This window comes from Curcuma longa, chromosome 8, assembly GCF_044706935.1.
Source record: "Curcuma longa cultivar G26 ecotype Majalengka, Jawa Barat chromosome 8, ITB_CL_G26_1.1, whole genome shotgun sequence".
In the NCBI taxonomy this organism is placed as follows: domain Eukaryota; kingdom Viridiplantae; phylum Streptophyta; class Magnoliopsida; order Zingiberales; family Zingiberaceae; genus Curcuma; species Curcuma longa.
In genome coordinates this window covers 10,374,906-10,400,392 of record NC_133868.1, presented here as the reverse complement: position 1 = coordinate 10,400,392, position 25,487 = coordinate 10,374,906, and the positions used below count along the sequence as shown (strand labels likewise).

The following is a 25,487-nucleotide window of genomic DNA, read 5'->3' as shown; positions in this document are numbered from 1 at the left end:
GTTGTTGTAGAAGCAATCGAGTAAGTGCTACAATACAATGTAGAAGATATTAAGTAATTGCTACAACGTGTTTAGGATTTAGGATTTAAAATTTACATCGTGCAGAAGGTATTGAGTAATTGCTACAACGTATAGAAACTACTAAATAGTTGCTACAATATATTTAGGATGAATTTAGGGTTTATGATTTACACTATATAGAAACTATCTAATAGATGCTACAATATGTAGAAGTTACTTAATAGTTGTTACAACATGTAGAAGCTACCTAGTAACTGTTACAACTTACAAAAACTATTTGGTAGCTACTACAACGTATTTAGATTTTAGAGTTTCTGAACAATATCATATCAAAATATTATCAACTTGGTTAAAATTATTTAATTTTTATCAAAATCACTTAATTTAAAACAGTTGTAGAATCTATTATGTAGCTACTACAATCCTAAATCTTAAACTCATCCTAAACACGTTGTAGCAGTTAATATGTAACTTCTATATGTTGTAGTAGCTATTTGATAGCTTTTGCATGGTGTAAAATTTTAAACTCATCTTAAATAAATTGTAGCAATTATTGAGTGACTTCTACACATTTAGTAGCTACTTGGTAACTTTTATATGTTATAATAACTATCGATAGTTGCTACAACAACGTTGAATTAAAGAGTATTTTTGAGATAAAATCATTGATTCGACGCCCATTTATTTTTTATATAAAAAAGGGCATCCATTTGATGTTTCTTTTTAATTTGGAATGCGCTTATGATTTTTACCCAATATTTATTATCATTGTTTAGAAGTATTATTTTAACTTTTTGAAAAAAATAAAAAATAATGTTTTTCCCATTGCATATAAGAAAAGGAAATGTTGTCACACAAATTTTCTTTTATGATAAAAAAAATCATAAGTTAGAAACTAATTTAAAGGTAGGTCCCCTCAGAAAGATAAATGAAAGAATTAATAGGAAAGTGACAAATAGAGCAGAACTCATTCAAACCCATGCCTTGATAGCAAAGTCGATTTGATGATGCCAAATAACCTTCCATCCCCACACTTGATCAAATTCCAATTCCCTCCTCCACAAATCTAAATAATAAAATGGTGTATTTTAATGGATATTTAACTTATTAAACAATTTAAAGGAGAACTTCGACCCATTCCATGGACCCCATGCATGTTTATGAATAATCTTCCTATTTATTATTAAATATAAAGAAAGTATTTATTGAGAATCAGAATAAAATAGCTGCTCTGCTCCCCCCTACCAAGGCATTATCAGCTTCTGCTATTTTTAACCATGAAGAAGCGGGCAGCCTTCTTTCTTTATCGTATGCTTTATCCACAACCACGTCAAAAGAGAGGGCGGTGCGATGAACACACAACTCCTGTGGTACGGAAAGCCCTGTTGCCTCCATCGCTCAAGGACAGTGCCATCTGACCGGAGGTTTGATTAAAAAAATGAATGAACTAAATGAGGATGAGATTTTTTTTTTTTTTCAGGTTGAGCATTTCTTACAGACATCAGAAGTTGGATGAACATCTTGATTCAAAATTCTACAGATTTCATGAAATCTCAAATCCAAAACAGAATTCTACACAATAACAATCTAAATTTCTTCTTCTTCTTCTCTACGCCGTGTTGCCAAAACGGAAGCACACCTCCTCCTATTCCTGCTTACCATTTGCTATGTACAGTTATCTACACGTCTACTGAACTCGACGAGCTTTGAGTTCACTATCCACAGATCTCGTTCATCTTTTTTTTTTTCTGAATTTTTGATCGTTTGCTAGACCAGTTCGGAAGCCCAAGCGGCGTCCGGCGTTGCAGGTGCCGGAGACAGGTCGGACCTCTCCACCACGCACTCCTTGCTCAGCTTCTCGAATATTTTGGCCCTCAGAGCTCGCCCGGACTCCACCCTCTCCGCCGGCTCTTCGCCTTTCGAGAAGCTGGTGCCTTCCGCTGCATCGAGCCACCCCATTCCGGCGGTCAGCGTGGTGGGAGTTGTTGGTAGACTGCAGAAGCCGGATTTGGCTCTGGGCGAGCCGTATAAACTGTTACCTGGTTGTAGTCCCCAGGAGCTGGGTAGGGATTTCACCTGGCTGATTTGAGACTGACGCAGGGAAGCAACGAGGTCGTTGATGGATTTACAGGGCGGCCACGAGGCCCTCCGTAGCCCCGCCGTGCACGGCGACGTCGGAGGAGAATCGGACGTCGGGGAAGAGAGTCGTGGAGACATCAGTGAGGAGGTCGTTGAGGACGAGATGAGTTGATTCGAGATGTAGGACTCCAACGCTTGCTGGCGCAGCGGCGAGCCGTCGTACGACTCGACTGCTGGCTTCGTAGGCGTCGACTGCAGCTGCTGCGAGAGAACGCGGAGCTGATCCGGCGTGTGAGCGAAGAAGCAGACGCGGCGGCGGCAAGCGGTGCCGTCCTTGCACGGTTGGGTGCGGTAGCGCGCGGGATGGAGCCAGCACTCGAACACCCCGTGCGCGTATTCGCACGCGTCGCCGTGCTTGCATCCGCCCTTGCGGAAGTCGGGGCAGGACGCGCCGGAGTAGTGGTACTTCCGCGGATCACGGCGCCGCGCTTTCTCCCCCGGGTGCGCGAAGGGGCACTCGGTCCAGTCGTGCGACCGCCCGCGCGCGCACCGCCGGACCTTGAATTCGTACATCCGGAACTCGTCCGACGAGTACAAGTCCACGGCGTTGTCAGGCTCATCCTCCGCCTCTTCATCCTCCTCCTCAACCACGCCGCCACTGCAAGGCAAGTACCTCTGCAGCGCCGCCGCAAGGGCGGACTCGCCGAGAAAATGAACCCCGCCGCCGCAGGCGGCCGGGCAGTAGCCAACCGGATCATCCAAGCGTGAAGCCCAAGGCGGGACGCGAGCCATCAGATCTGGGTGACGACCGGTTTCCCGTCCTACCATCATTTTCTCCTCCGCTCGCTTTCACGGAAGCCGAGGGACTCTTTCTCTGTGCCTATCTATTTCAGGGCAGTGCGTGGAGACGGTGAGAGGGAACGACTCCATATAAACGCGCCGCTAACTGTGGTCGAGTAACACGCTAACCTGGGTTTATTCCACGGAGCTCCACGCCGTCAAAGCAAACGGCGTCCCCAGTACACTGATGAGACGGTGGATTGACCATCGGACCCGATAAGATTTTGCTACAATTTCATTTTGCTCCCTCTCACATTATCTTTATTTTTATTTTACTTCTTCTAATTAGAATTTATATTCTTCTAATTTAGAATATTATATTTCCCTTTTTAATATGAAATATTTTTAAGGTAATGAAAATATGGAGAGGTAAAATAAAATATTTCAATTTTGAGGGAGGGCTCTGATAGGCTAACGTAACGCCGTTAGGCGTGAAGGGGTTGGTTTTATGGAGGAAGTGGGACGCGTGGAAGGATCAGAGCACGGCGGAGGCATGCGGGGAGTGCGAGGTGGTGCCTAGGCGGGGCCCAGCGGCAGAACACCGAACACGTCCTCTCTTTTTTTTTGGCGGGAGTCCGTGGCCTCCGATTTCTACGAGAATCACGCTTCTGCCACTACTCTAGACTAGGTAGGTCTCTGGATCTCCGAGCCGGAGGCCGCCGATCGGATCGAGTCGGTGCGTCAATTGTCATGATGAGCGGCCATTATTAGGAGATTTAAGAAGGGCCCCACGCCATTAATTTAGCGCCCCAAAATTCCAACAAACTCGCGGCTTAGCGAACCAGGAGCGCACGCGTGTGCGGGCGCACTAATCTCTCCTTAATTTTACTCCCGGCCGGTTCGGTTCGACGGAGCGCCGGTTCAGGAGGCCGACCGATGAGATGGCGACGGTCAAATTACGCAACGCCATTGGGGCATGGCCACTTACTGTACACGTGGCCCCACGGGTGAGGCACAAATTAAAGATTTAAATTTATAAAAAATAATATATTTTAAAATTAAAATATCATAATAAAAATTATATATATATAAAAAAAACTGAACCCAATTATCACGAGTGACCCGATGCACAAGAGTTTAAAAAAACAAAATAAATGCGTGCTTCCTTCAATAATGCAGTGTACCTGTTCAACCTGCCTTTCTTCCTGCTGTCTCCGTGAACCCAACACTGCTGCTTTCTTTTATTTATTTATTTTCTGTATTTTACCAAAGCTTACACGTAATTTTTAAATACCTAATTTTCACGATATCAAAATCATATAACGCATTTCCATTATACCTCCTTTTTTTATCCTCTCAAAAATTTTGAATGATATCATTGGTCAATTTTATCTGAATTAATCTATAGATTTAAATTTTTTTGAATTATTTTAAATCAAAATTAATATATTTTAAAATTTTTTTAATATATTTATTTCTCATATCAGATAGTGTAAATTAAAAATAATAAATTTTTAACTTATAAAAATTTAATAAAATTTATTATAAAATATATGATAATAATACTTACTAATCAATATTGATTCTTAAGACTCTTTGAATTAGAAAAATATTAAAGTTTTAATTTTTTTAAATAATATAAATTCAAGATCAATTTCATTCGAAATTAATTGATAAATTTAAAGAATTTGAAATTATTTTAAATTAAAATAAATATGGATATAAGCTTTGATAATATAAATTGAAAAGGATGAACTTTTAAATTGATAAAATAAAATTTTAAAGAAAAAAACTCTTTTGAGAGCTATGAAAGGAAAGAGAGGTATAACCAAAATACATGGGATGATTTTAATATTATAAAAATTAAGTACGTAAAATAAAAAATTCTCAAATCTACGCAGTTATTGAATTTTTATATTTTATTTCAGTTATATATATATATATATACTTTGGAGCCATGAAAGATTCATTCGGATAAGAACCAGAGGCTTCATGATGACTTGAACTAATCATCAGCCATGGATTCCAATACAAGAAAAGCTCATCCTGGCTTCTGAAACACTTAAACAATCACATCCAGTCTACAGCAAAAGGCTTTCTTGAAATCTGTGGACTATAAGAAAACACCGTGCCATGGAACATGAGTTAATAATTATATATATATATATATCATGGTTGGGCTTTTGGGTCAGAGGAGATGGAGAGCTTATCCTCCTCTTTCTCTGCCCATGGCGATTGGGATTGTATTATACAAATACGTATTCTGCGTTGGCCTCGATGTGCTGCTGGTAGAGAACGCGAGCAGGAGAGAGAGAGAGAGAGAGAGAAGAGAACATGGGAAGAGATGAAGAGAGAATCCAGGGAGTTAGTGCATGGAAGTGCAGGAAATCTGGCGTTAGATATGCCCACTTGCATGGGGCACAGTTGGAAGGCTTGGTTTGTGGATGAGAGCTTTAACAGAGTTATTATTGTTATCTTAAATATTAATTAATGTTATTAAATATATATATATATATATATTAAAAATATAGTCATTTAAGATTATTAAATAATTTTAATAAAAAAGGGAAAAGAAAGTTTGATGATTCTAAAGTACTATCGCACCGCACCAATACTATACTTTTGATTGTATGCTTAATTAATGTTTATAGTCAATGGCTACAACGTCTTCAAATTATTACATAAGTTGCCCTACCTACAATGCATCACTTGGATTTTGCAGATGACACACAACTCCATTCCATGACACTTCCATATCACAACACTTCAAAATGCACAACTCTAAAAACACAATATTTCGGTTGAGACGAGCTCTGGGAAGTATCACCAATTAAGTCTCCTCACCACGATGAAACGGGACTGAGGGGGTTGAATCGCTGGGTCCTGCAAGCAAAGCAAGCGTGAGAGGGAAGACCAGAGGTGCCCTAGCGCGACCACTCCGAAACTTAAGTCAGCGATCTGGTCAAATCAGCAGAAGAAGCAAAAGAAGAAGAGAAAAAAAAGAGAAAATGAGTCAGTGTCTCGCATGTACGTCCCTATGGGCAGGGGGAGTGGTCGCATATATATAGGGGAGGGGTGTGATGTCATGTCTTAATTAAGGAACGTGTCCCATCATTAGTTATTAACTTGTCAGAAAAGATATGAAATGATCAGATTACAAGTCACATTGCTGACATATGTTTGTAGAGTCACGTCGCACGTGGGTGTCAGGGTGACGATCATAATTACAGAGCGGGGACTTGTCAGAAGAAATGATGGGAATTTGTGTAGTCGGGCACCGTGATGACCATTCTGCATAGACCTTAATCGAATCCGACCGAGGATGAGATAGCCACACCGATTAGAAGATTCGGCTCGGAGCAGGAGTCGACTTTGTGGGGAACCGGTTCCGTGGGAGGATTCGGCTCGAGCAAGGATTCGGCTTGAAGAAGATTCAGCTTGAGGAAGGATTCGGCTTGAGGAGATTCGGCTCGAGTAAGCATTCGGATTGAGGAAGATTCGGCTCGAGCAAGGATTCGGCTCGATCGGCGAGCTCAGCTCGGATCCTGAGGGAAGGGATCGCAAGTCCAAGGTTGACTCGGACTAGCTTTGGAGTCGGTAGATATGGACCGACGAAGGACTCGAGTCGAAGGTCGAGCCGCCCTCTTATTCTGTCGGTCTACACTCTTAACCATCCATAACACACAACATAAACTCTATTTACACCATCACAGCAATAATATAATCAAATTGCACATAAAAAAACAAACATAAAATTACAATATCAATCGATCACAAACACATGGAGCAATTGATAGCCATGAGTTTGAAGCTCCTCATGACTCCCTTCATGATCACTATAATTTCCAACTCAAAAAACACCCTACATCATGCAAATGTAGTGGGTCATATTGCTAAAGCATCAAAATATTATCGTTGAGGTTGATCATAAGGGAGGAATCAAATACTAGGTCAAGTCACGTTAATATATGGGTTGACTTTTAAAAAAAAATCTAAGTATTTACTTTTTGAATCGATCGAGTAATCAATTTGGTCTTACGAAAGTTTCTAACTGATCGACCACCAGAGTAAATTCAGAAAGCACCGATAAATCTTAACGGACGATCTAACATCATGAGTGATTCGAGTACTGTGATGAATGAGATGTCCTATATAAGAAATTAGAAATTGAACCATTGTTGCATGAGAGATCGTTCGATCTTTACCATCACACAAAGTCAGGGCGCGTGGGTTGACTCTATATTTTTTGAATAATCCAAGTATCGAATTATTCGAATCAACTAATTCTAAAGGTGACAGAGTTGGCCCTATGAAAATTTTTCATCTAGGATAAATCGAGAAACGTGAATGATATATACCTTTCTTTGCAACCAACGTCTTAGAGTTATTTTTCCATTGAAGGAAATTAATCCATAGTGCTTTATAATTAGGAATCGACTTGTAGATGCTTGATTAACTGTGGAAATATTTTATCGTTGCACTATAGTCCGAAGGCTGTGGTTCGACTTTATTTTTTATGATAATTTAAGTATTCAGCTTTTTAAATCGATTAATTATAAAGTCATCGATCACTCAAATCAAAAAGTATATTGCTCTGCCGTCAGTATTTTAATCAAAAAGAAATTCAACTGTGTGAGATCTTGTTGGCAAATAGGTGATGATGATGGTTTGATTTGATCAGATGGTGATTTTTAAAATTATTGTAGACTCTGTAGATTTGAGATGGATTTAGAAATTAAATTAGGCCTTCAAATTTAGGCCCAATTTTATTAGTAGGATTCTGAGCCCTTGTTACAATTTGATTTTTGTTGTCACTGATTGCGAGATTATTACGATTTTTTTATTTTACAAAAAAAATAATTATTGCTTACAAAATAATAAGATAATATTATGAATCACTTTATTTCCATTTAAATAAAACCTCTCTTATTGCACAGATGTGAAATATATATATTTTTTAATGTTATATTTGTAATACTTAAATTTGGAATGATAAACAAGTAAAAGAATATATTATAATTAGCTTCCACGTAAGCACGCATGAATATTTAATTCGGTTTAACGAAAATTAATTTTCCTACCAAATCAATTGCATCATCCAGTGTCGGTGTGAAAATAACCTCCTCATTTACTTGCAATCGGACGGTCCCAAACAGCCTAAGACACTTCATGAGGTCGTTACGTCCGTCCGATCTCAAGCTTTCGGCTTCCGTGGGATGCTCACCACCCAAGCTTGGCTTTCCGGTGCTCCGCCCAACTCACTGTAAAATAATTAAGGAGATCCAGCGGAGGAGTCAAAAGGGTGGAGGAGAAGAAGCCGGGGAGGTGACCGGACCTCGCCGTCCGCCCAACTCTCCTCTCTCGCTTTCGGACCTTCTGGCCTGTACCTGATCCGCCGCCGCCGCCGATGGGGGTCCTCCGCGTCGCCGGGTCGCTCGTTACGTCGTTATTCCTCGTCACCGTCTTCTTCTCCAGGGTGGCCTACTTGGCCGCAGCCGCCGACTCGGAGGTAGTCAATGTGACGGAGGTTATCAAGGGGGAGTCCGCTAAGGAGGACAGCTTCGCCGACATGATCGACCGCGCGCTCGAGAAGGAGTTTCCGGATAACGAGCAGAATGGTGGAGGTTCGTGCAGATCTGAGTTCTCAGTTTGTCGTTCTTTTATTAGCCGGATTGAGTTTGTTGACGTGTGGCAATGCGTTCCGGAGGTAGATCGTTAGGGGTTCTTGGAGGCTTGACCTCTGCTTTCTAATGCTTGGTCACTTGGTCCTTGATATGGGGATGAATTCAGAAACTCCCATTTTAGGTTTTAAGGTCCCTTGCGTATTCTTTCTTCGTTTTCTCGTATTTTCTGGTAAGAAGTTCCACTATGTTCGATGTTGAAATTGTACCATTGGACTAGTTATGTCTCTTGTTGGAGAGTCTGGTCGGTCGGCTGCGTTAGGGGTTGCTTTTTCAGGTTCATTTAGTTGTTAATTTACGAGATCTGATTCATTGGCTTTAAAATTTAAGCTTGCCTCACCTGATATATGTTAATTCAGTCAATTTATCTTCCTTATACTTGTAAATCAGGCCTTAGTAGTTCATAAAATGATGTTTCTGATCCTTCATCTTGTAGCCGTAACATTATTTGCCTTTGTTATTTCTGTGAGATATATTGAAGGAAAAGTTCAGTCTAACCATTTTATTTATTCTGCAGAAACTGACCCTGGTGGCTTCAACAATAGTGTTGCTGAAAACCAGGTATAGTTTATAAAAAAGTTTAGATGGGTGTTTTCATCAAAGATGAGTTGTATGCATAAGTATCTGTCTTTTAACCTTACTCTTTCAGTTACAGATGAGTTAGCTTTTTCCTGCATCTTTGTTTCTTGTCATTCTTCCCAGCAAGTATGAAGCACAGTCTTACATTGTCAACTTGCCTTTGTGAGAATTAAAAGTTAAGTCAATGTAGTTGTAGGTGTTTGATGATGATTTTATCGGTTGTATTTACCATGCCCCGTATTTTCAACTGGAGTTAACTTTGTTTCTTATTCAAGCTAGATCTCAGTAGGAGGCATATTAACAAGCTGGAAATCTAAGTTGTGAGGATAACATTTTGTACCTTATAAGTCAACTTTCTCATCTTGTCAGTGGTATCTTGCAGATGGAGTTAAATATTTAGAAATGCCTATAACAGATATCTTGGTGTTAATTTTGAAAGATCTGTGCCTACTGAATGTGGTGTATAATTGCAGCAGTTTGGGCTGAACATAACAAGCTTGGAAATATTGATAGAAATTTTCAGATGTTTTGCCTAGTTGGCATGTGTTATAAAGAATAGAAGCAAGGAAGAATGATGACAGAAACCTTGCTAAACAATTGATTTGTGTATACAACTATTTCAGACAATAAAAACTATCTCTAACAGTTATTGGCGAGAATGAACTAGTTCATTGTTTAAATCTATTTTGACCCTATTATTTGTATTATTAACTGATGTTACTTATCATCTGGTCTTTGCTATAGCACCAATCTTGATGCTAGCATGTGTCTGTCACGAAGTTCCTGGATGTAGATTATTGTACTTTTTGAATATGTTCTTTTGATGTTTGTAATTCTGTCCTTTCAAAGATTTGTAGTTTCTTAAGTTTTTCTTGAGGTATATTCTCATCCTTACAATGCTTCTTATTCATAATTTGAAATGTCGTAGTGTCAAACATGGTCAAAATGTATCATTTCAATAAATTACAAAAACTCGATATTTCTAGACACGTTTAATACTTCCTGTGCCACTGTATCAATCATGTAGATGAGTATTGTGTCATGCCGACACTTGACCCCCTTGATATGCTACAATATGTGCTAAGATGAATTGAGATAATATTGTTAACTTTCTTTTTAGCTTATGTCCGTACAAAGTAATATAGTACCATTTCAGATGGAACATGAACATTTAAGTATATATTTGTCTTATCTTCTTTTTCTTCTTTATTTCCTTTCTCCTTCCATTTCTAATTCATCACTGACATCATATATCAAAACATCAGCACGATGTTGAAATATTATCTTTCCGGTCAAATACTGAAACTCCAACATGGCTCAAGATTTTGAACCTTGTTCTCAACAACTGCATTGCTATGTGATGCTGAATTCACTGTGGACTCATTACATGAATACATGAAGTTCCAACAGATTTACTTTTCATTATTATTATTATTATTTATTCATTTTTACCTAACTTTATTTACTGAGGCACTAGCAACAATATGTATTTTGAGAACTTAACAGTGATAATTCTTCGTTTGTATACTAGGCAGTTCTGGAGACTGTAGCTAGAGTCACTACAAAGAAGAATGAAACCAAAGAGGAAAAGTATGTGCTCCTTTCTTTTAATGTATATTTTATTTACATTTCTATTCTTTTAAAGGGCTTGCATAAAGTTCAATAGAGGGATAAGATCAATATATCTGACTTCGAGTACTTGGGAATATGGACCACACTGCTTGATTTATTTGTAAATGGCTGTAAAATTGTTTTCCACCAAATGACTTCCTTAAACTATCTTATTTTCTCTGTAGGTCCTTTCAGTTTCATGATGTTTTTAATCTGGATAATGAGAACCGAGTTGAAGACATTCCTACCTTAATAGATCGGAAGGTATAATGAATACTTGTCCAAATTGCCAAAGTGTGAATGCTAGATAATTTGTTGCATGCACTGATAAAACTAGTGAATCTTTTCTGTTTTCAGTTTTGCCTATGTACATTTTGACCTTTCATCATTTAGAGTACTCAATTTTGAATGTTCCTTGTTATAACAGGATAATGTCTTTATCATATCAAATCCAAAGTCAAAGTATCCAGTATTACAATTAGACCTGAGGTAAAATTTCTAGATTATGATTGTGAAGGTTTTATTAGAATGACTTCTTTGACTTACATGCTGTAGATGAGCTGTGCAGGTTGATTTCTGATCTGGTGGTCGTTATTGTATCTGCAACATGTGGTGGAATCGCATTTGCCTGTGCTGGACAACCAGTGAGTATTGAAAGTATTAGAAAATTGTGTTTCTTTATCCGTATCATCTCCATTGACTGATTAATAAATTTAGCCATCTATATTATTTTCTATATCTACTCTGCACTCAAGTTGCAGTTCCCTTTACTATATGTTTTAAAATCTACTAATTTATGAAGCACTTCAGGTAATTACTGGCTACTTGCTTGCTGGATCTATCATTGGACCAGGAGGCTTTCGCTTTATCAGTGAAATGGTGCAAGTAAGTTGCTTTTACTTTTGTTGAAAGGCTACTCTGAAGTTAAGCCAACTCTGTTGATTGAGTTTGATGACTTTATATTGTATCCAAAAACTAATCTCATTTGTTCATCAGTGTTATTTATATCTGGCTATGATAATCCACTTTTACAAATCAAAAGAAACAAAGAATGCTCTTGAATATTTTTCTGTGAACTATGCTCTACTTATGAAACTAGATTATGATGAAACCCAACAAACATTGCTTAGAATCAGTATAAAGAACTTTGCAAAGATTGGCAATGTTGCAAACAACTTGTGGTAGTAATTAATATCAATATTTTTTTATCCGACTTGTCATATTTTTATTAAGACATTGGCTACTATCTATGTTGTTTGTACTTAGCAATCGTCTTTGGCATTACTTCATGTAGGTTGAAACAGTAGCTCAGTTTGGTGTAATCTTTCTTCTTTTTGCTTTGGGCCTGGACTTCTCCATAAGTAAGGTACTTTGTCAAAAAATTTATACTTGACCTCAAAGTTACTTGGAAGTCATAAATCTTGATGTTATTATAGTTGCTCTGTCACTGACACTGCATTTACAGATTAGAGTTGTCCGTGCTGTGGCTATTGGTGGAGGATTTCTCCAAATTCTACTATTCATGTGTTTATGTGGTATAATTGCATCGGTATGTTTACAAGTTACACAGTGTTTTTATTGGAATATCCTTTCTACTATCAAATTTGATTCATACTAATTTACCTACATTAGCTCTAGTTTATGCATCGTGGCTGCAAAATGAAAGTCATTTCTTGCCTTTTGCTTTCAGAAAGTATACAGGTTGTATTAGAAAAGGCTCAATCTATAACTCCATATTCTAAACACCATGCTAAAGTTAGATATATTCACAATTTTTGCACCATACTGACTTAAATTATCACAAAATCTCTTGTAACAATAATAAAATGGCAAATAAATTTTAATTCTAAAGTAAAAAACATTTATTTTGGATCTATGTTATTTATGTGTACTTCATTCATCACATGTTTGCTGCCTATTTGCCATACTCTTATGGCATCTTGATTCAAGTATGGCTTAGGTTTGTTTGAGCAAATGGAATATAATAATAATAATAATAAATAATAATAATAATAATAATAATAATAATAAATAATAAATAATAATAATAATAACAATTCAATTTTAAGAGGTTGCCAGCATTACATGGTTAGTTCATTTGATTTATACAATGTTATGTATACTCAAGTAGAAGAATTTTTTTCGTGGGGCCGACCGTGTAGAGTCACTGGGGTGGCGGATTCCACCTTTTTGCTGAAGCTGAAGTAGAAGAATTTTGCTTTGCTTTGTTCTAGTTCAAAATTTTGGACATTTACAAGCAGCAGTTAAAAAGAATTTACAAAGTGGACTCTTGGAATTAAAATGTTTTTTTACTTATTTTCTATGCATGGAATCTTTGGCATAGAGCTTGGAACATTTTCATCAATATTTTATTTACAAGCTGTCTATTACTGTTCTTGTAGTTGTTGAAATTTTACTTTAATGTTTATGTAGCATTGTCAGTCCCGCTATTTCTCCTGTATTTGCTGTTTGCTTTGTGGATGTAGTTAAATTAGTGTGTTGAAACTGTATGAATATCTAATTTCAATATATAATACTTTGCTACACTAATCAATGGTTAGTGGTATATTCTTCATATGACTTTGTTTTTCAGTTATGCGGAGGCAAAACTTCGGAAGGGATATTTGTTGGTGCCTTTTTATCTATGTCCTCAACCGCTGTGGTGAGTTTCTGTTTAGATCATGATGTTAGTTAGAGGGGTTTTTTCCTCTTTGAGAATATAATGATATATACTTCAGAAGTTAATATTAACAGTGTCTCTTGCTTAGTAATCCTCTGTTCTTAATTTCTTATCATCTACGTCCCATTTCTTAAAATTATTTGAGAAAGCAAGAAATGGATCCCAAACAGTGTTTGCATCAATGTCGTTTCGTGAGTTTAAATGCTTACAAATGACATTTTCCCCCTGTGATTGAACTTGAACAATCATCGCCTTTAAAGTTTTAGTACACCCACATGTAAAGTAATATTGATGAAAATAGTCCAACAGATGAAAATATTCTTGTTGAACTATGTAATATTCAGGTATTATTTCTTTTATTGTGCCCTTTTATTTTAAACTTGGTCCTTGTAGAGAGGTTACAATTTGCAATAAGCAACCAGAGGCTTCTGATCATCAACTAGCTACACTGGCCCAAATGATTCGTTTCAATTTATAGTTTTAACAGCAGGTGCATCATCTCTATGTATTGAATAGGTAGTCTTTTAATCAAATGTTCCTCTGTAACATGATGAAATAATTCTTGTTTTTTTGCAGTTTAGATGCCCAATGTTCTTCTAAACATTAGTACCGTACATCCTGGTTTACTTGAAAATCATCATTCATTGAAAGCATTCGAGTCTAAGTCCCATTGAGTAGAATTTTGATAATAACGAACCTGGCGATGCAGGTTTTGAAGTTTTTGATGGAAAGGAACAGTATTAGTGCTCTTCATGGTCAAGTTACAGTTGGGACACTCATACTCCAGGTACTAGGATTACTCTTGAAGAGTTTCTTCTAGTCCTTTTGTGACAAGTGTTCCACAGCATAGTTGCTGTTTGCATGAACTGGGATATTAATAAAATTTTAAGAAACTTATAGGAAGTGCTATGCTAATTTCTTGAGATCATTGAATTTATGTTTGTTCTGGTGGAAACTTGTGATAGGATTGTGCTGTTGGCTTGCTGTTTGCACTACTTCCCATTTTGGGTGGCACGTCTGGTATTTTCCAGGGGCTTATGTCAGTTACCAAGTCGTAAGTAGTATACTGTTCCATAGGTTATTTAATCCAGTATTTTTCATCTCCAATGTAATTGTTTTAATTTCATGGAGTTATTTTTCTATGTTAACTTTAGCCAAAAGATGTAGCAAGTTCTTTTTATCTTGACATTGAAGTCTAGTCTAGTGTTTTTTCCTTGTACACTGTTTGAATTTCCAGTAATTTTGTGTGTTTGTGCTAAGTAATTGCTTAGAGCTATTATATCAATCCGTGATCCATAGTATATGGACATTATGCTGTCTTCTAACATATGGAGGATCCATATGTTAGCTATGTCCAATAATCATTTATGATGATAGGGTTAAATCCTATTAACACAACATTTTGTTTTTGTTAAACTGAACATTAATTAGCTTCTATTTTAGCATTTAAATTACTTTGTCTAGTTGTTTAGAAGTTGTGATGGGAAACTATTCTTGAATTTTACCTTTATAACGAATTTCTTGCCAATTGGGTGTTGAAAGATGGTTTCATATAGGTATAGGCTAGAGTGTCGTCTAATTAGATGTAAAACCGTTTACACCTTTTGGCAATAGAAAAAAATAATAATAAAAGGTGTTTTTTTTTGGTCATATTTTCCAAATTTATGGAGGATGAGAAATTGAACATGCATGCTTGTATGTAATGCCTCCCCATTTTCACATACTACCAAAGTATTATATGCAATAATCCACATATTTCAAAGATAATTATGGAAATAGATATATATTTTCATAATCATTAATACAGTCTTTTATAAAAGTGAAGCATATGAATGCAATTAATCACATACCTATGTGCAGCTGCAAGAGATGCAGTAAAGATTTTGACACATTTGAATCTCCTTTTTCTTAGTTGCATCTGGCATTACCACTACTCTAGCAAATACTTGCAACCTTATGATACTCATGTGTCAAATATGCATTAATAAAAATAAAGGATGATTAGTAGACATAAGAGGCAAATTCAAAGAAAATGCATGCTTTGGACATATCTAACATGTGTGTATTTCAAAACAATTATTTACCATGCTTTCCTTACTATCCAAATTAGAGTATTATTTTATTTATATTGTTCATGCCTGAGATGATTTATTTAAGTGCATCATATTACATATCAATCAAATGTAACACATACCAACAAACTCAATTAAATATACTGCATTTACAAACACATTATGCATTGAATATAAATGTTACCATGTAAATCCATGATGCCACTATGGGATGTAGTCTAATTTAAATGTATACTTTTGCTCCAGATGTTGCATCGTATGCAAGTCAATTGCTTGCATTTGCATTGAATTACTATGGGATGTAGTCTAATTTAAATGTATAGATTCAATAAGTCAAATAATTAAATGAGTTTAAAGAAGTAGAATCTAGAGATAAGCTGGAGATATGAGCATTGATAAACTTAATTAATAGAGATAATTCAATAAGTCAAATAATTAAATGAGTTTAAAGAAGTAGAATCTAGAGATAAGCTGAAGCTCACTCTTCTAAGGCAAAGTTTCAACCTTTTTCATCGGATTGATTTCAATCTTATACGATTCTACCCCCAAGGATGTAATCGATGACTTCTACTACTAGCACATCAGTGTGGTGGCTTGGTGTAGACCATTTCAATGTTCCACATCCTAGATTTCTAACATAATTATGAAAATATTAAAGAACTAAAAGGGGATGAACATCAGAGAAGTCATCACTACTTTTGACTAGGACTGCTGCTGCATCATGATAATGGATTGGCTCTCCTTTCATAATTGGGGATGCACTTTGTCCGCTTAAGATTTACCCCTTATTGGCAAATCACTTTTTCCTTATCCCCTCGATTTCTGTCCTTACCCCTATTAAATTTCACAAACAACGATATTGCATGCTGTGGTGATAGTTAAAACTGCAATCTAAATTTTATGATCTCTTTCCATGCCTTTTCTTCTTTAGAAAGATGATCCAAAATGAGTTGCATGAACTTCTCAGTTCAAGGTGCATCCTCAAATGCATACTCCAAGACATTTCACTGCAGTAGTGTGCATCCTTGAATGAGATTGTTGTAGTACTTATTGTCATATTTCTTCAAGATCTTCGAGTCTAAAGGGATGAGCTGTTGTCCCTCCCCTGATGGCAGGCTCAAGTACATTAAATTCAAGAAATCAGAGAATTTATTGTAGCGATTAAATTCCTTCAAGGTTTTGATTTGATCTTGGTCTTGAACCTCCCTCTGAAGCTAGGCATCTGACCTCCAATTGTGTGACTGCTTATAGTGATTAGTTAACAAATTTGTGAATTAAATAAGATTTTATATGTTGTGAGATTGCAAAACTAGTTGGTACTCGAGAAGTGGATCCACATGGTCAAAGACCATACACCTGGAAGTTGGAGATGCATGTATCTTCTTTTTGGTCTCACTCAAGCTCTTTCTTTTGGCAAACCTTTTCTCCCAAACACACCTTCCATGTTGACACACCTTGGTACACAGTTGAATCAGTGAGTTAGGAAGGTTAATCCCTACAAGAACTCATCTCTGAATTTGAATTTGCCTGGTGGCAGTGTGGTTGTGCAACTGCATAACTCTAGGTCATCCATCAAAGCAAGAAGGCATGAAAGAACTGATGAGTTAAATTACATTTTTACCTATCCCGGAATGTAATAATTTAGTTAGGCTTATTTAAATAATATCATAAAAAGAGGCGGATAAACTGCTGACATAGTTAAATCTCACATGGACAAAGTGCAAGGAAAAAATTTTCTCAGATGCCAAAGTGAAAAAGGGATATATCTCATGTGGGCAAAATTGCACTTCCCTTAAAATGCATTGAATATTTGAAGCACTTTATCAGTTTCATCTTTGGTTTAGGTTAGCGAATTGATCATTCAGTAACTTGTATCTGTGCAGTCAATCTGAATTAAAGGGTTTCAATATGCACTGTGCACAGATTGTAATTGTAGTACATTATTTTTTGGCTACTTAGCCACTGCTTTTAGTATTTGATAGTAAATTTATACTCAGATTGTGAATACTACATCATTCTTACAGGTTCTTCTGCTTCATATTCACATTTTATTAATTGTTGTGTTCCTGTTCATGAAAATGTCACCAGGTTGATTATGCTGTTCACTTTTTTAGCAATTCTTTCTATACTATCTCGTACTGCTGTTCCATGGTTTCTCAGGCTCATGATCAGTCTTTCGTCTCAGGTACTTTCAACCAAGTAACAAGCTGTTTGTGCAAAAAAGTTTATTTTGTTATCATGCTCAAATTTTATGACCTTTTCAATTATATGTTTACAATGTGCATGTCTTCTGTGCAGACCAATGAACTTTATCAATTGGCCTCTGTCGCATTTTGTCTACTTGTTGCTTGGGTTTGTTCTATATCCCTTTGGTTGTTTAGTTTTATCTTTTGGATTATTTCTCCATGTTAGCACAATTTTTTTTTAATGTTTTCAATTATTGTACTAATTTATTTAATTAAGTCAATTACCTTTTACAATCATATTGTTCCATATTTTAGTAGACACCACTTGTACTCATGAATGTTTGATCAACTAATGTCATCCAAACTATTATTTTTGCTGCAACTCACTGATGATGCAATTAGCACCAGAGACTGATGTTTTTAGTGGGTTCTGATACATATTTATACCATCTGAATAATAATCCGCTCTCTAATTCAATCAGTTCCATATTTTGGTAAATCATAATAATGAAATACGCATCCTTTTCTGATAGTTTTCAAATTGCTTTTTTTCTTCACCATTTTGAAGCGAAGGTTGGAATTGACAACCAAAGTTTAATTAACTATTATAGTTTGTATTTCTCTTTCCATTTTTAAAAAAATCTTTTATTATTGACTGTCGAGTATGACTATATATATTAAATTTTATCCTAAATTTAATTTACTATTAACCAAGGTAGTTAGATTGAGATCCTACATGGGAACAGAAAGAGGTTCATGAGTTTAGATTGTAGCACTGAATTGTTGGATCATAAGATCTACTTAATTCTAGACCTATATTTCACATTTATGATGTATCATATACATTCACGTTCAATATTATAGTATTCCATTTTTAATAGTATCATTCCAATAGGCCGAAGCATAAACAAATATATATTTTATCTTTATATAGCAAATAACACTTCTATAAGATAAATGAATTAATATGCATGATAGTGATGATAATTCAAGAATATTTTTCTAATAAATAGCTTAAAGGAATCTATATTCTATCTAGTCAAGGATGTTTGGGGCAGAGATCCTATGTGTGAACGGTAAGCAGGTATAGGATCAAGTTGTAGGTTCATAATCTTCACTCAATTTAGATCCTATTTCGGATTTGGATTGTTTAGGTCAACTTGGATCGGAAAACGCTGAGTTCTGGATTTCAATCTTGACTACCATTTATAACTAGTTAGTATTTTTTTTCTTTTTTTTGAAAAAAGGTTTTAGTACTGTCCCTCGAGCATAGCTATCTATATCCAATATTAATCTTTCTCCTATTTTTACAACATTTGCATTTAGTGTCTAGAGCTGTGGGAATTTATTTTGCAATGTTTGTGATTTGGCTTTAATTATTGGTGTCTCTGAGGAACTCTATTTGATCCTCTCTTCTTTCTTTCTTTTTTTTTTTTTTTATAATTTTGTGTTTCTTTATTTTCCCTCACCATCTAAATTATATGCTTGTTTTCATGTTATTTACCCAAAATCTTCTACACATGAACGTAATAATTTTCTCTCAAATCTTTGTTTACTGCCTCTGATGCATTTTGCTTTTTTACATTAAATATAATTTAAAGCTTGGGATCTTTGACTTATGTTGTTTTCTTCTATTCCTCCAGTTCTAGAATTAGAACCTCTATGCTCATTAAGGGATCAACAAAGCTCCACAGCTACTTGTTAGTTTAATGCCCAATAGTCTTACTATAAACTATTCATCTTCTAAAGTTGTTTCTATCTCAAGATTTACCTTTTTCATTATCTCAGTGTAGTGACAAGCTGGGCTTGAGCCTTGAACTGGGTTCTTTTGCTGCTGGAGTAATGATAGCAACAACAGATCTTGCACAACATACTCTTGAGCAAGTACTTTTTCATCACTGTATTTTTGACACAAAATAGAGTTATGATTCATGATATTGATCATTTTCCTGTTTGATTAATTTTATTAAGAATGTAGACTTTTTTATTTGTGTGCAAACTTCTAAGAAGGAAATCTTTCCTTTTTATTATTTTTACTTGTATGATTGGGCTAACCTTTTAGTTTCACTTATAACTCATGTTTAACCTTTGAGAATGTGGCAATTTCCATACATATTTTTCATTAAATTAAATTTTCAAGTGTGTTAGTGTTGTGCAAGAACAAAAAAGGCTTCAGGGCCTAAGGTATGATGCCTCCAACCTTGATTTTGCACAAATTAGAATTGGTCTCCCAACCATATTCCAAGTCTTGGGCTTTACCTTGTCCATTTGTATCCAGGTTAGATGAGGTTAATCTCAGGTTAATGCTTAATGGTGCGTGGAAAGAAAACATGGAATATGCTAATCTCTAGTAGATTGTTCATACTCCCTATCGCTTGACTCCAGCTAAGCTATACATTTGTTATGATGCAATTTGGCTTCGTAATTAGTTGGAACTTTCTGACAAACTGATGAAGTTGACATTGATAAAAATTCAATAATCACTTTTTCTCAAGGTGGAACTGAGATTTTTCTTATCTACACTATAATGTTGTCCTCGTTTGGTTTATCGTTTCTCCTAGTATTGCTTCATAGTTGCAATATTTTCTTCAATATTGTCTCACTTTTGGTTCTTTCTTTCTGCAGATTGAACCCATTCGTAACTTCTTTGCAGCTCTTTTTCTTGCTAGCATTGGGATGCTAATACATGTTCAATTCCTGTGGAACCATGTAGATATTTTGCTGGCAGCTGTAATACTAGTAATTATTGTAAAAACACTAGTGGTGACACTAGTTGTGAAAGGATTTGGATACAATAATAAGACCTCCCTTCTTGTAAGAGTCTGCATCTCACTCTTATGTTTTTGTTTTTGTCATATTATGCCTGTCTTATTTCTTTCTTTTCAGGTTGGCTTGTCTCTAGCGCAGATAGGAGAATTTGCATTTGTCCTCTTAAGTCGTGCTTCAAACCTTCATCTTGTTGAGGTTGTACGGATAATTCCTTATGGACTTCTTAATTTTGTTTGTGCTAATTCATCATCAGTCAAGTTTGCAATTGTCATCTGGTCCAAAGCTTGGCCTTGTGTCATCACTGAACTTATTTTTTGTGCCTTTAATTATGGTTTCATGGGTCATATAACAAGTTGGCTTGTGCTTCAGTCAGATATGTTTTAAGAAACTGCTTTCTTGCTAATTGCAATAGTGGTAATTTGATAGCTTTTTATTTGGAGCACAAAAGCAAGAGCGAGAATAAAGTTTTACTAGGCAAAAACTTCCCTGATGATAGGTCCCTATGCAGTTCATGAATCAGGATGTTGCAACAAGAGTTGCCTAATTTCATGCATATATACAAGTTGTCTTTTTAGTATCCTATATTGCCACTTATTTTGGATGTCAAATTTTATATGTAAATAATTTTTGCTGGTAGTTATCCTTGAGAATGTGAAACCTCAACCTTTACATTTTACAGGGTAAACTGTATCTTTTGCTTCTGGGTACAACCGCACTTAGCTTGGTAAGTACTTCTCAAGAATCAATTATCTATTTGAAATTTAGGAGAGTGGAAGCAACTGGTATTAAGATCATAGTTTAATTTACAGTTTTCTCTTCAAGATTTGTCATAAGATTAGTCTTGTCTTTACCATGGTTACTCACAAATTAGCCTGTTACCCTTGTTATTGACACAATACATGGTTCAGGTGACTACTCCATTGTTATTCAAGTTTATCCCTGCAGTCATTCATCTTGGTGTTTTGCTGCGATGGTTTGCTCCTGATAGCACTGAGGTAATGACTTACATCCTTGACTATTATTCTGTTTTGGAATCTTTGACGTTCTGTTCCATGTTAATAAATTGGTTTCTTCTGCAGTTAGGGCATAAAGGGGATAACCTTCGGTCTGATAGTGCGAGTAAGCGTGTGACTTTAACGATTCAGGGTTCTCATGATTCATGATAAGAATTTTACATGAGTTCATGTTGTGGATAATTACTTGCAAGAGCATGTGCCGCAGCAATATAGGCTGTACTGGAACCATGTTATTTCAAGGTTCATATTAAATTTCAAAAGCATGGATAAGTTCCACTGCATTGTCATCTGAAGGAGGTTACTTCTATGCACAGGAGAAAGACTACGAGAAAGCTCTATCAATTGAATTTTAGCACAAAATGGGATTTAACCTGTTCTATCCTAGTGCATTTTTTATGTAAAGTACACGAAATGTATATTTTAGTTTGTTGATTCATCCTGTGAGATTTGAGTTTTCCTTCATATTCAGAGTCATAGAATTGCTGATTCATCAGCCTCCGTTTTGTACTTAAACCTTATCTTCAATTTTTTATTTGAAGTCTTGATTAATCGAACAATGTATCTAATTTGTAACAGTAGAGTTTCTTGAAGTATTTCAAGTTCCTCACAACAAATTTCGTGGAATGACTCTAAATGGCGGAATTGAATTTAGTGTAGCTGTGGTTTTTTGAGCTTGTGTTTTCACTTGCTGAAGAGACTGTCTCATTCATGTTGTCGCTTAGAAATTATTTCACAGTTATAACTTTCATCTGCAAATGCAACTTGTGAATCTATGATATATCCATATATATGATTTCATGTAATGTAATGTCATTTTACTGATTCAAATCTATCTTAGATGCCATAGTTTAATAAATTTTGTTTTGGAGCTTAGACTGGAGAAGGTGTTTGGCTTCTTGCAAGCCGGACTAATGGCCACTATTCTCGCTATAATTTCTAATTTTTCTGGCATTATTGCTGAAAGCCAACTCTCTTATGCCTGGAGCTCGAGCTGCCTCCTGCATTATCTCAACGTTTCATGTGATTAAAAAAGACAGACAATAAGGCTGCGTTTGGTTTAAGAAATACAGAAATACAGAGACAGAAATACAGAAATACAGAGACAGTAGAGATAGGGACGCATTTACAATGGTCTCTATATTGTGTTTGATTTTGGTAATACAGAGACAGTGGCTGAGGCGCGCAGGGCTCTGTTTTTTGTTGGATTTCGATCGGATTTCCACCACAATCCGGTCGGAATCCGGCATCGACCGGAGCGCCGGCGAACTGCGTGTCCAACGCGCCCGGCCCGACGGCCGGCGGTGACCGGACGGCGGCGTGACGGTGCCGGAAGCGGAGATAAGTAGAAATTCTGTCTCCGTCTCCATTTCAGTGTCCCCAGTTTGATAGTGGACAGAAATTCTGTCTGAGACGGAGACAAAAATCCTATTTCTGTCTCTGTCTCTCAAAATCAAACGGGGGCGGAGACAGAAATTCTATTTCTGTCTCTGTATTTGTGTCCCTGTCTCTGAAACCAAACGCAGCCTAACAGCACGCTAACTAAGACCACTGGATGTGCAATCACCATTAGTAAACCCATTGAGATTTATCCTCGAAATTAAAAAAGGATTTCCATCAGCATCGACACTTTGGACGATTTCAGAACTTGGGGCATTACTAAAATTTTAAGAAATATTTGGAAAATTTACTTTAAAAAAGTGAAAAAAAATTAATAAACATCCAGAGAGTAGTCGGCTTGCATCATGCTGATGCATCTATATATGTGCTTATTCGCCCGTATTTAATGTCGGTTTACGTAGGAAAGGGAAGTGACCTATTTATTTGCATGCAAATTCAATAATTTAGAATTTTCTGTGTGTGTTTTTTATATAATTAAGTCTGATTAATTTTGAAGGTAGGTGATTTGATAAATTTAAAGTATAAGTTTGACTCACATTTATAGTGTTTATCACATTTAAAATTCAAATATTAATTTTCTTATGCTTTACTCTGTGTTCTTACAATAATATATCTTGTAATTGTAACAATGAGTTTATTTGTGAGATAGGATGGATAAATGTATAGTTTGACTTAATGGCATGAATAATTTCAACTCTAAGAGTGTGTTTGGTTCAAGTTATTATATATAATCTTGGTTATGTGATTTATTTAGTAATCACATAACCAAAATTATTTATGAGGTATAAAATATAACATAATATTGTTTGGTTCAACTTATTTATTTGAAAGGAATAAAACATAATCATCAAATTAATAAATATAATTCATTAATTTTATATTTTTAAATTTAAAATAAATTTATATATATTTAAAACAATAATTCATTTCATTAATTAATATAATATAATTTATTAATTTTATTTTTTTTAAAATTTAAAATAAATTTATATATATTTAAAACAATAATTCATTAAAATAATTATTTTAATAAAATAATTCATTAAATTAATATATATAATTTATTAATTTTATTTTAATAAAATAATTATTGTAATAAAATAATTTATTAAATTCATAAACATCATTTATTAATTTTATTTTTTAAACTTTAACATAAATTTATATATATTTTAATAAAATAATACATTAAAATAATTATTTTAATAAAATAATTTATTAAATTAATAAATATAATTCATTAATTTTATTTTTTAAAATTTAGAATAAATTATCTTTTTTAAATTCATAAAATTTAAATTAATTAACTTTAATTCAATTAGATTTCATAATACATTTCAATTAATTGAGTGTTAAAATCGAAGAGTAATTATGAAAAAGAATTTTGTTAACTTTTGGAATTATAGAAAATCTTAGACTACTAAGGTAATCATATTATCGGGTTATTACTCGTTTGCTGATATGGTGATGATATTGTATTACTTGAGAATCGATTATAATCTGAATCAAATAAAGTTATAATTGATAATTTTAAATAGATAATAAGGTTATAATTGATTATTTTAAATATATAATCAAAGTTATCGATGATAGCTTTTAATCAAAGTTAAAATAAAGGCGAACATGCATGTATAATGTATTACACCTTTATGTGTTTTTTATATTTTGAATGAGTTTTTTTTTTTTTGTGAAATCATGGTAATTGGAGAATTAGTGCCGTTTGACCTTCTGTTTAAATACTAGAAGGCACATGGTCCACGTTTAACAATTTTATTATATATATATATTTTAAAAAGTGTCTCCTCAAATGGGGTGCCGCTATGCCATCAGAGAAGAGAAGGAAAAGAAGGGATGAAAAATTTATTAATGTAATATGCTGTTATCTTATTTAAGGGAAGTAAAATAGGAGAAGGAGGAATGAATGAAAGTAAAATATATAAAGTTATAAAAATATTTTTATTAAAAAAGATAATATATGTAGGGGACAAATAGGAAATTATAAAATTTTATTAATATTGCAGGTAGAAGTTGGGATATGAAAGATCTTAAAATAGATAACACATGCTCTTTGGATAAGTCCATGTCCTTGAAGGAGAAGAAGAAGAAAATTATGGTAATGGTGCCTTCATGAGGTTTTAAACTACTTTCGTAAATAACCCCTCACATTTTGATCTTTATAGGTTAGAGATTTGGAATCACTTTTCGGTCCTTCTCCGCATTCCATGGGATATGACGTCGATGCATAGTTAGTATCAAAATCATATATGCGTAATAAAATCGGATCATAGATAAAACACATCATACGATAAAGAAAGATAAATAAATATAAAAGACGAATGCCAATAATACATCAGGCTACTTTCTTATCATAAAATCTATAGTACTACTCTATGAAGATGGAACCGAAGGACAAAGAAGAAGACATCCTACAATTCAAAGAGAAAAGAAAAGAGGAAGTCTAGTCGTATTGTTGCCCGTACCTTCAGGAGGATCTTCAAGCTCTAGGATGGACGGAAATGATAACGACTCCTTGGAACGACTCTCGTGGATTTCTTGGGAAACACCTCCTCCAAGAGAAGGGGAAAACCCTCAAATCCCAAATGATTTGGACAAGA

General features: G+C 35.2%; 2 protein-coding genes across 2 annotated transcripts; one reads left to right on the top strand and one right to left on the bottom strand.

Moving 5' to 3' along the window:
• Positions 1-1,470: 1,470 nt before the first annotated feature.
• Positions 1,471-2,987, bottom strand: LOC141833856 (zinc finger CCCH domain-containing protein 2-like). The gene has a single exon (XM_074721363.1). The coding sequence runs from the start codon at positions 2,929-2,931 to the stop codon at positions 1,789-1,791; it is 1,143 nt and encodes a 380-aa protein (XP_074577464.1). The 5' UTR covers positions 2,932-2,987; the 3' UTR covers positions 1,471-1,788.
• Positions 2,988-8,179: 5,192 nt separating this feature from the next.
• LOC141832991 (K(+) efflux antiporter 4-like) lies at positions 8,180-21,936 on the top strand. The gene is made up of 20 exons (XM_074720365.1): positions 8,180-8,504; positions 9,079-9,122; positions 10,672-10,730; positions 10,937-11,015; positions 11,179-11,240; positions 11,320-11,395; positions 11,562-11,636; positions 12,046-12,117; positions 12,217-12,300; positions 13,345-13,413; positions 14,141-14,218; positions 14,397-14,485; positions 17,592-17,688; positions 17,802-17,855; positions 19,478-19,573; positions 20,315-20,503; positions 20,576-20,653; positions 21,138-21,182; positions 21,367-21,453; positions 21,538-21,936. Exons 1-20 carry the CDS (start codon positions 8,288-8,290, stop codon positions 21,619-21,621), a joined length of 1,734 nt encoding a protein of 577 aa, XP_074576466.1. The 5' UTR covers positions 8,180-8,287; the 3' UTR covers positions 21,622-21,936.
• Positions 21,937-25,487: the final 3,551 nt, after the last annotated feature.

Excerpts from the sequence above, each read along its gene's own strand:
- LOC141833856 (XM_074721363.1), bottom strand. The coding sequence starts at position 2,931 with ATGATGGTAGGACGGGAAACCGGTCGTCACCCAGATCTGATGGCTCGC.
- LOC141832991 (XM_074720365.1), top strand. The coding sequence starts at position 8,288 with ATGGGGGTCCTCCGCGTCGCCGGGTCGCTCGTTACGTCGTTATTCCTC. Across the intron at positions 12,118-12,216 it reads TGGACTTCTCCATAAGTAAG|ATTAGAGTTGTCCGTGCTGT; the intron begins GTACTTTGTCAA and ends CTGCATTTACAG. Across the intron at positions 12,301-13,344 it reads TATGTGGTATAATTGCATCG|TTATGCGGAGGCAAAACTTC; the intron begins GTATGTTTACAA and ends TTTGTTTTTCAG.